Raw genomic sequence first — 10338 nt, 5'->3', positions numbered from 1 at the left:
GGGGGGGGGAGGGGAGTTGGCAGGATAGAGGAGGAGACGGTCAGGACAGCACAAGGCAGCTGGACTTGCACAAGACAAAGTCAGGGGACCTGAGGAGGATCTGAGCCCAGAGTGACCACATGGCGCGACTAGTCTTGTGGAGGTGGTTGAAGTTGCAGAGCACGACCTGACAAGGGATCGTCACGAAGGAGGAGGAGGACGAGCAGCAGCCGCTCTCACGCCGTCAGGAGGCAGGTCGGCCCTCTCCCTCTCCTCCCTGAACGTTTCGTTCCTCCTCACGTACGGCAGTCTGTCTGTAAGAGCCCAGTCAGTCCCACCCTTGGGCTGCGTCTCCTGCTCCACCTGGATCATAGCGGTAGCTGTTGGCATAGAAGGTCGCTGGTAGGTAGGCCATTTTCTCGGTGTAGTAGACCTTGCAAGGAGGCTCATGACGACTTTGACAAGCGTTGAGTTGAAGACTCACTGACAGCTCGGGTGTTGAGACTGCAGTGTCTGCAAGGAAGTAGTGGATGTATCTTGCACCTGGGAGGCAGAGATGAGCATGTCAATGGGCATGGAGGGTAGATGTTTGAGAAATGAATGTGGAATCATGCGACTACGGAGGAGATGCAAGTTGCAGGAAAAAAGAAGAGGAAGGATGGGGAATGAGAGAGAGGGGAGGGGGGACGGGAGGGGAGAGGAGAGGAGAGGAGAGGAGACAGGACGGGGCGGGAGGGGACGGGAGTGGAGAGGAGAGGAGCGGGGAGGGGAGGGAGGGGACGGGAGGGGACGGGAGGAGACGGGAGGGGAGGGGGGACTGGAGGGGAGAGGGGAGGGGAGAGCAACAAGAAATAATGGAGTGAGGTGCAAAGAAGAGAGGGGGAGGAGATGGCAGTAAAATTGTTACCTGTCGTTGCTCCAAACCCCATGTAGTGCATTACAATAGGCGTCGGGGCATACGCGAAGACTTCCATTCTAACACCTGCAAGAAGAAGTGAGAAGGTACGAGGTCGAGGACAAGGAGAAGGAGATGCGAGGGAGGAGGAGGAAGACAATGGGGAGTGAGAGGAGGAAGTTATTGTTCGGATGAATGTTGGGTTGGATGGACATACAGAGAGAGAGAGAGAGAGGGAGTAAGGAGAGGAGAAGTAGCGAGATGAAATGGTGAGCGATAACGCATAGCGGAAGATCCTCTAGAGTTAGATTACCGGAAGTATGCCCGTTAAGGTCGATGAGGATGTGAATCCCTTCATCGTTAATAGTGCTTGCTCCTGTATGACGGGTTGAGTCTGCGAGGAGCGATGGATAGACAGATAGACAGATGATGAAGAGATGGAAGAGGAAGAGATGATGGAGGAGGAGGAGACGAAGTAGGTGGCGGTGGAGGAGGTGGTGGAGGAGGACGAGGAGCGAGAGGAGAAGGATCCAACAAAATCGACAACAATGTCAGGAGGGGAGAAAGACCTTCTGCAGAGGACAAGATGCTGATGTCGCTCAGCAGAACTCCTCCTGTTCCACTTTCCAGCTGCCAGGTCAAACCGTCACAACTCAGATGACGATAGAAGCGGTACCATCTCCGCATGTTCGATCTGGACTGGGATGAGAAGGAAAGCGTAGACCTGATCGACACGACATGAAAACTCAGTTAACATCCGAGCGAGACTCATCAGACCTCGAACTGTCTTCGGTCGTGCATTCGCAGCACAGCATTGATACTCTTCCCAACCTTGACAGGGAGCAGAGTCATGGGATGTAGGGAATGAGGTGTGGGAGCTGGGGATCTCAGATTCGTACAGGGTGAATGCGGTAGATGTCAGATGAAATGTATCCGATCTTGATGACTGGGACAGCAGTTATGCATGGCGGGTTGTGGGAGGAGCAAACACCTCCAGTCTCCCTGAATTCCTTCCAGAAAACGTTAACAAAGGGCTTCGGCAGCCCCTGGTGCTGAGTCAGCAAAAAATTCCTTTCCTCCCTGTAACTCGTCGACCTCACGAGAAGTGTAGGTGCCGAACTTCTCTGCCCATCCAACACAAGACTTGAAGACCTTCAGGCATGTCAATACTATAGCGCACCTTGCTCGGCCAACATCACCTGTGACATGTTGAAGGGGAAGACCAGTGCGTAGAACGGTAGAACGGGCAACGCATAACCCTGCTCCAGCATCGGATCCCACACGCCGCTGTTCCACATGTTCAGCCATCTGCAAGCTCATCAGGTCCCAAGTCTGTCTCGTTGCAATCGATTCTCTACAGGCGAAAATCTCGCTCCCTCTCCTCAAAGCGGCATGCCTTCGCATGCAAGAACAGTCTGTCTCCTACAGTTTGCACATGTCAAGATGCCGATTGTCGCAACATCGACAACTCCACCAAGGGCATATCCGCGGTTGAGGTTGATGGTGTCCTTCAAGGACGGCTCGAGGCGCACCATGGTGGCGAGCAAACGAAACCTGCTGTTGGGTTCTTCGTTGTTCTTGCACACGACCTCAATCCTAGAGTACAGCTGTACATCTGTGGGATTCTCAGCCAGCGCCTCCATCTCATGATAAATCTGCCATCCTCAATCAGCTGGACTTCCTGCAAGACAGCACCGTGAGATCCCAGCAACCCACCTGGCTATGAATTCTCCACATCTTCTCCGGCCTGTTATCCACGTTCATGTCGAACCAAGAGCAGACATGGAGCAGGAATCTCCAGCAGCAGCACGCACCTCGCACTTCTCCACAGGAGCTTGTCCACGCGTCCCTGCCTCTCCCCTCCCTCCTCCGCCTCCTCCGCCGCCACAAGCAGCAGCAGCAGCCATGCAACCATCCACACCCCTCCATGCCTCCCCGACATGCCGCCCTCGTTGGTGGAACCGCGGAAGCTGGATATCCAGATTTTGACTGACTACCCTACCCTGCCCGACTTTTTTTGAAATGAGAAGGGGTGGGTTTCGATCACGTTACCGGAAAGTACGAAAAGAAATGCCGTTGCGGCGATGAAGGAAGGGAGGGAGAGGGCGAGAAAGAGGGGAGAAGAGGATGAGGAGGACCTGGTTCTGAACTTGATGATGTGAGACAAAAACATGCTGACAGATCAGTTCAAGATCGGATGATGGTTTCCATGCCTGAGGTCTCTTCGACGCTTTAGCTTCCTGCTGAGCCGAGTGCAAACCTCGCACGATGATCGATCCGGTGAGCCGGAATTGGCCGGAGAATGCAAGGATGCTGACAGGAAGGATTCCTCTCGGCAATATAACTAACAAGAAACTTAACGACATTGGTGCTACCAATGCATTCAAGAAAGCGACTACTCGAGAACTCAAGGGGTTCGACGCCCCAATTTGGAAAATGGCGGAGAACAGGAAGCTGCATGACAACGGAAGGATCACACTGAACAGGCCGATGGTACCTCTTGTCTCATCTTCCATGGACACAACATACGACACCAGATCGAACAAGATCTCCAGTGTCTTGCCATCAGTCTTCAAGTCGGCAGACGCCAGGTTGCCGCCTCTGAAGCCCTCGGAGTCACCAGCGCTTGACAGTGCAAGCGCTCATCATCAGACCAACATGGTAGCAATGGAAGTCAAGCGGCACTTTGAGAAGAAGGAAGCTTTCATCGGGAGAAACCTCTCCTCGGCCAACTTTTCCAACACGGCAGCACACAAGCATTTTCAGCAACAGGCTATGGCTGGGACCAAACATCACGATCACGACAATAGGATCCTGCAGCAGGGGGGTGGTTTTTCTGCAGCAACAAAGGAAAATCAGCTGTTGGGCGTTGATTTCTCTGATGTGCACAGGAAGGTGATGACGGCGAAATTGTAGGAACTCGGTTGCTGAAAGTCATGACAGGAGAACAGAAGTCGCCTGCAGACATTGAAAGCTATCTATTGTAACAACAACATCTCCATCGCACAAAATGATAACAAGAGGTAAGATGAAAACTATTCCAACACGCTCCTTCCAGGCTGACTTTGTATGTTTTTCCAGTTCACACCCTGCGAATGCCACTATTGCATCGCACCCCAAGGTACACGGAACTGTCCTGCAAGCCTTGTCTTACGCCGTATTGTTTGTTTTGCAACACGACTATCAGAACGAGGAATGTTCCGCACAGAGCAGAAAGCACAACAAGATCCTGAACTTGCAGAAGAGAGTCAGGTTCGCGGAGAAACTGGAGGTAACTTGCAAGACCCTCCGGGTCCCGGAGGAAGCCATAAATGAGGAGGTATGTACCATCTGCCTACCAGTCTCTTCCTTGACTCTGTTGGCAGGAGACCCCCGAAGCCCCACAGGCGACAGGGACGGGAGACAGGTGCTGTCTCCTAATCCCCCCTCCATCCCCACTGAGCATATTGCTGCAGGATATTCCAACGAAGATCTTTAAATGCGAGCACAGCATTTCCCTCGGTAATGGCTTGGATCCTTCACTGCCCTGCCCTGCCCTATCCGAATCTACCGTCTCCGTTCACTCCACTGACATCAAACCCTGTCCAATTTTCTCCCTCTCCTCTTCGCTTCTCCTCCCGCTTTCCCCCTGACTCAAGACATGTTTCAGGTTGTGAAACAGCCGGAGAATCCAAACCCAGGCAGCACCTTCAGTCGAGGGACGATCGTTATGCTGCGAGGGAACGTGCGTTACGGCGATTCTCTGCTGCCGGAGAGCAGGAAGAAGCCATATGGCCAAAAGCCGAAAGATTCCAAGGTTGGTACTCGCCCCTCCTGTTCTTCCTTCTCTCTACACGGCTCTCCCCATCCTGACTCTACTTTGAAGCGGATAGCCCATTCAGCAGAGCATTCCATCCGTCCAAAGCTTGAGAGAGAAGAGAGGAGGCGGACACGTGAGCTTTTCTTGCAGCGCAAGTTTTCTTGCTCAAGTTTTTTGACGTTTGCCTTGTTCAGAGTCCGAGCAATGCTCGAGAAATCGCCATCCTGCCGAACCAGAAGCTATGCCAGGTTTTCCAGGCTTGCTTCTTTCCCCTCCTCTTGCTGCCTCCTCCCCTACTCTTTCTCTTCCTCCTCCCCTGCCGCTGCCTTGCTCTCCTCTTCTTCTTCCCTCTCAACTTCTGAAAGGTCCTCTGCTTGCAGATGAAGGCTCCTGTGTCAGGAAAGAAGCAGTTAACCCCATGAACGGAACGAATCATCACAAGTGAGTGACTTCTGACGTTCTGACGATCCTTGCAAAGACTCTTTACTCCCACCTCCTTTCCCCTCGTTTTTGCTTCTCCGATGATCCTTGTCCTTCAGCTGAGTCGAGCCATGCAGGCAGTTGCCATCTAGGAGAGAAGATCTCTCCCCGCGTCGAACGCGACCAGGGATAGGAGACTTGACATGAACCGCAGACAAGTTAACAGAGCGACTGCTTGTAGATTTAGATCACAAGTTTTAATGATTTTGAAAGATATCTAGACCAGTGTCGTTCGGGCCCACTCTAAAACTATTTTAAAACAAAAGCTTCGTGGAAAATGGCTAAGTCCTTTGCCAGGAGACAAGCATCCCTTGAGTCAGAGAGTAGCCTGTATCTTTCATCTACCCAGCGAAGCAGTTCCAACAAAGAGATCGAGTAGAAACATCGAAGTGCCAAGTACAAAGCAGCCTGAATTTGCCTGAATTTGCTACTCGCACACTGAATTTGCTACTCGCACACTGGCAGGTAAGAACTCTTCCCTGTAGTTATCCTGGGTCAAAGCTCTGCTGTTCTTCCCAAAAGAATATTTCGTCGATTGAGTCAGTTACATTCTGTTTCAAACATAACTGATCTTTACACCGCACCATGTGGGAGACGTCAAGAAGCAACATTAAATGTTGCTTCTTGATGCACATTTTCATGTCCAGTTGTATTGATGTTACTAGGCGTTTCTAGGCTAACGTACTTGATTGCGAAGGATTCGAAGTTGCGATGACCCCTTCCAGTGGGTTCACCTGTTCTTCATTCATTCTTTCCTCATGTGTCCTTCGCAAAGCTTCTCCACTTCGTTCATCGTGGATACGATCACTGATCATGAGCATTTCATCAGTTTGACCAGTATAACATTTATCTCATTCATCTCACCTGCTGTCAATGTCGTTTGCCTCTGCAGGTGGCCGCCGTATATACTTGTAAACTGTAATGTACGACAAGCTTTCATACTTCTTCTTCTCGTTTTCCTTCTTCCATGAATCATCCCCATAAATTTTTTCTATAAGCTTTTTGTATGCTGTGTCAAAACAATTTTGGTAATTCTCTACAGTGACTTTCTCCTGTCCCTCTAGTCCGCCTTTATCTCTTGCCATGTGCTCAAGCTTCTCCATAACTTTCCGTGCCTTGCAAAAGTTTTGCCGCATCCTTTTCTTGCGGATAAATTCCGGTTTCAACTTCTTCAAAGGGCATATCTTTTTTGCTATTCCATTCTCAACAAATTGTTCCCCACAGTGCCAACGTTGACACAGGTTCTTACAGTCCACCTTCTGCACAAAATCGTAATTTTGAGGAACCATACAGATTTCACCTGTGTCCCACTTGAACAAATCCCCTTGTACTGATGAGTCCGTGCCAACACCCCAGGTCATGTCATGCCCACTGCCGCCGCCACCTGACGACTCCGAGGTCATGCCTGCCGATCTGTCACATCCACCCGTACTTCGCCTGTACTGGAACATTTGTTCAATGCGTCGAGACAATTCTTGAATAGACTCGTTCAGTCGTTGCTCCAATTCCTTTATATCATCTCTCTGTACAGGTACAACACCATTGATTTCGATTTTCTTTAGGATTGTTTCTGTCACAGCTTCAGGTATCTTCGTTATTCCAACCTTCAACTCTTCTCGCAGCATGTTGATTTCTTCCCTTTTTGCATACTTCCAAGTATCCTTGCACCGTCAACAAATTCTTGCCTTCTTTTATACGCATCTCTCCATTGACTTTTTTCTCAGTGACATGTTTCGCATATGCTTGGATGATTTTATCCAAGTTCTGGTCTAAAGTCATCCCAGTCATTTCCTTTTACCCCTATCGCTGTGAATTCCTGATTGTGCTCGAAATAAAAGTCCTTCAATGCGCTCTTTTATCCTTGTAATGCGCCAACAGACAACGTCTGATGTTTGCCATTGTTGGCAGTGGAGCTCGATGCTTCCTCTACCATGTGCTCACCGTCATCGGAGTCACTCTCGTCGCTACTGTCGTCATCGGCGTCTATGTCGCCATGTTGCCCTCGCCTCCTCTTCCTTCTCTTTGTCATACCGGTACTTCTTGTCAAATAGCCGAACAATCCCTTAACTGCCATCCATGAAAGTGGTAAATTCAATTGTCCAGACTCATTCGAAGCGTTTAAGTATATTTCATACTCGTTGGACTCGCCTGCTCTTTGAGCTCTTTGAGCGCGCTTCGCTTTCTTTCGGAGGATATCGACGAGTTTTAGAATTTTGTAACGATATACCTTCTGAGTGCTCTCAGCGATTCGTTTGTTCCTCATCGCATCATACGCATGTATATCTCGGTCTGTTCTGTTAGTAGACACATCCCTCGTGAAAGAGGCTACACTACTTGCATTGTCCGCTGTCTCTGTCCCCAGACGCAATCCATTTTCGGTCAGTGGGGTGGTTTTACGTTCAACTGTTCGCATACACCAACAATACTTTACTTAACTTTTTCCTGGTACAAATTATTTTAGCGCAATCTTTGACGCACGTATCCTAGGAACGTCATGTTAGATAACTTGTATACTACCGGTCCTTGATTTTGCATGGAAAAGTACCCCGTACATTATATAACTATATCAAGTTGCGTGCTTAATAACTACTTTTATACATTTTATTACTGCGCGCAACCCTATAACCCTAAAAGGACAGCAACAGATATATAGGGATTGCGCCATAAAAATTAATTGTGCTCGTACTGATTTTTCACTTCACTTTGAGTAAAGAAGTACCGTACCGTACGGTCTCCCCGCCCGGCCGCCCGGCCGCGGTAGCCCGCACTTGACTAGGCTGACAACTCTGCCCGGCCGGCCCGGAGGCTCGAAATGACCGTTGAGTCACGAGGTCAATGTTTTGTCGACGCGCCGCTTCGGAAGCCTGGGGGTATCAAATCGGACATCAGTCCAACTTTACTCAAAGTTAAGTTAAAGATCAGTACGAGGACAATCCAACGGCTGTTCTGCTCTAAAAAGTCGGAGGCTTCGGTCTCGGTTGACTTATGATTTCACTCAACCCGCTGCATCGGCCTTCCCGGTGGTTTCAGTGAGCCCTCGAATACGAGGGAACCCCCCCAGCCCAGCGGGTTCTGCGGGGTGGTGAGCAGAAGTGAAACACCCCACCCGAGTCAAGCGATTCTTGCCATTGTCACACCACCCCACCCCCTCCAGCTTACGCCGGGCGAGTCACATTTTCATGGAGCACCACCCCTACTCTCGCCCATCCCTATTGGTTACTATTCGCCTGGGTACCTCACCCCTCACCCGGCCCGTACAGTTCGCGACCAGGATCGAGGCGCTTTAAAATGACCCGGTACTGTGTGTAGGAGCAACTACCTATCCGGAGGAGGGGTACTTTAGAGTAAGTCAACTTTGACTAGGAGGTGGGGGTAGGGTCCAACATCTTGTTGGAATGATATCTTTACTGAATCAATTCGGGGGGTGGGTATGGTCAGCAACTTGACGGCAGGGATCGATTTCGATGGGGTGGGGGGGTGACTTAGTGCAAGTCTCCTAAGACTGAAAGTGACCTTGCTAAGACCTCGGTACATATGATAGATATGGATACACAGGAGTAAATGTAAGTAGGGGGGTAGGAGGGCTCCATGAGTATAAAAACCAAGACGAGAAGTAACCAGGAGGGAGGAGAGTGAAAGGTCGAGGATGAGAATGAAGCGACGTGCGAAAAGTTGTTGATGATCGGATTCTAGAGAACACACCATGGGAGACTTGAAACTCGTGTTGCAGGTAGATGTGATGTATGGTTGGTAGACTTGAACATTTTGTTCGAATTGTCTAGAATGCTACAAGTGTGACTCTGAAGATCAGTCGTAGTGATCCTCATGGTTGAAAATCCTCTCAGTCAGTGAACCATGTAACGACTTACTTATATACTGGAGTTTTGCCATCGATGTTTTTTCGCCTGACATTCAATGGCAGGAATCATCATGTTCGATCTTGTAAGGAAATATATGGATCTTGCGCAAACTTCTGTGCAGAATTCCTTCTTAATGATCCCAACTCTCCAATTGGATCAGAATGCAAGCACCTACATAAGCTATGTATATACGGATTACAAATGCGACTCTGGCCTCAGGAGCATTTGCCCAAGAATGGACATTCAAGAGGAGGAGAATTCTACGAATGGCGTGTTGTCTGGATAGACGGTGTTGTTGCGAAGATGTAGAGAGATGTGTTTCGTCGGTCTTGAAAACAGTTTCGTCGCAAGTTGCTGGGTTAGTGGTTCTTCGTAGAGTTGGCTGTGTATATTAATTGAGCGCGGACGAAATAAAACTATGTGTGTTTTTTTGAGAAAGAGTGTTGCGTCGTACAGTCAGTGAAAAAAAGGCTGGCAGGCCGCCCTGAGGGCGATCGAACGTTGGTCAGAACTTGACCTAGCATTCATCGGAGTCACTGCGCTGAGTATCCTTTCCAGGGTCACTTAGTCACATGGCATCACCGTGCCGCTGTCCGTCACGGCGCTTGAACCGTGATGTGAACCTGGCCAGCGGGCGCGGACCGTACCGTCCGTACCAGTGGGCCCGGGGGTGACTGACACGGGGTTGCATCAGTAAGTTCAGTGTTGGTGTGCCGGTCTGCTCCAAGCCTCCGTAAGTTAAAAATCAGTACGAGGACTTCTTTACTCAAAGTTAAGTTAAAATCAGTACGAGGACAATCAGGAGAGTCGAGGAGGCTTGACCCTGACACTGTCGCACAGGCCAAACGGCGAGAAGAGAAAAGACAGCGAGAACCAAACCTAAACCTGCCGACTGCTGTCCCCCAAACTTAACTGATACCTTCACGAGGACAATCATGAATCAGGAGAGCCTAGCCTGAGAGGAGGTTTGACCCTGCCACACTGTGATTGTCGCACAGGCCGCGCCATACGGCGAAAAGAGAAAAGACAGCGAGCCTCGGAACCACTCCTCATCCTGCCGACTGCTGTCCCCCAAACTTAACTGATACCTTCACTTAAGCGCGCAGGACCCGGTGACCGTTCCGACGGGCCGGGCCCGGTGCGCCACCGTGACTGGGCCGCCATGCTGACTGGCAGGGAGGCCGGCCTTGAGCTGACGTCACGGCGAACTCATGCCGGGCCGGAAAGATCCGGATCCTGGACTGGATCATGGCATCGGATGCCATGAAGTGCGCGGCGGCAAGTTTTGTGAAGTGACTCGAGACTGAGACCACGCCACACGGTCC

General features: G+C 50.3%; 3 protein-coding genes across 3 annotated transcripts in view; 1 reads left to right on the top strand and 2 right to left on the bottom strand.

Moving 5' to 3' along the window:
* Positions 1-2816, bottom strand: part of GUITHDRAFT_132875 (hypothetical protein) — a gene marked incomplete at both ends in the record, with an annotated part of 3912 nt that extends 1096 nt beyond the window's left edge. Inside the window, 15 exons of the mRNA XM_005840754.1 lie at positions 90-166; positions 220-293; positions 343-412; positions 464-522; positions 887-961; positions 1188-1250; positions 1444-1504; positions 1551-1598; positions 1652-1705; positions 1774-1920; positions 1970-2026; positions 2074-2182; positions 2429-2529; positions 2591-2621; positions 2689-2816. Of these exons, the coding sequence (XP_005840811.1) occupies positions 90-166; positions 220-293; positions 343-412; positions 464-522; positions 887-961; positions 1188-1250; positions 1444-1504; positions 1551-1598; positions 1652-1705; positions 1774-1920; positions 1970-2026; positions 2074-2182; positions 2429-2529; positions 2591-2621; positions 2689-2816 (1154 nt within the window). The remainder of the gene's footprint in view (positions 1-89; positions 167-219; positions 294-342; positions 413-463; positions 523-886; positions 962-1187; positions 1251-1443; positions 1505-1550; positions 1599-1651; positions 1706-1773; positions 1921-1969; positions 2027-2073; positions 2183-2428; positions 2530-2590; positions 2622-2688) is intronic.
* Positions 2817-3142: 326 nt separating this feature from the next.
* Positions 3143-5095, top strand: GUITHDRAFT_132874 (hypothetical protein; the record flags this gene model as incomplete). The annotated part of the gene is made up of 10 exons (XM_005840753.1): positions 3143-3769; positions 3818-3897; positions 3956-3995; positions 4062-4193; positions 4240-4280; positions 4330-4375; positions 4524-4670; positions 4747-4806; positions 4868-4921; positions 5039-5095. 10 exons carry the CDS (start codon positions 3143-3145, stop codon positions 5093-5095), a joined length of 1284 nt encoding a protein of 427 aa, XP_005840810.1.
* Positions 5096-5395: 300 nt separating this feature from the next.
* GUITHDRAFT_150307 (hypothetical protein) lies at positions 5396-6304 on the bottom strand. The gene has a single exon (XM_005840752.1). It carries the CDS (start codon positions 6287-6289, stop codon positions 6014-6016), a length of 276 nt encoding a protein of 91 aa, XP_005840809.1. The 5' UTR covers positions 6290-6304; the 3' UTR covers positions 5396-6013.
* Between the last annotated feature and the right edge of the window lie 4034 nt (positions 6305-10338).

Source organism: Guillardia theta (assembly GCF_000315625.1).
Source record: "Guillardia theta CCMP2712 unplaced genomic scaffold GUITHscaffold_5, whole genome shotgun sequence".
NCBI lineage: Eukaryota > Cryptophyceae > Pyrenomonadales > Geminigeraceae > Guillardia > Guillardia theta.
Note: the sequence above shows the minus strand (reverse complement) of the source record. Positions and strands in the feature narration are given on the sequence as shown.

Coding starts and splice junctions, on each gene's coding strand:
- GUITHDRAFT_150307 (XM_005840752.1), bottom strand. CDS start 6,289: ATGCGGCAAAACTTTTGCAAGGCACGGAAAGTTATGGAGAAGCTTGAG.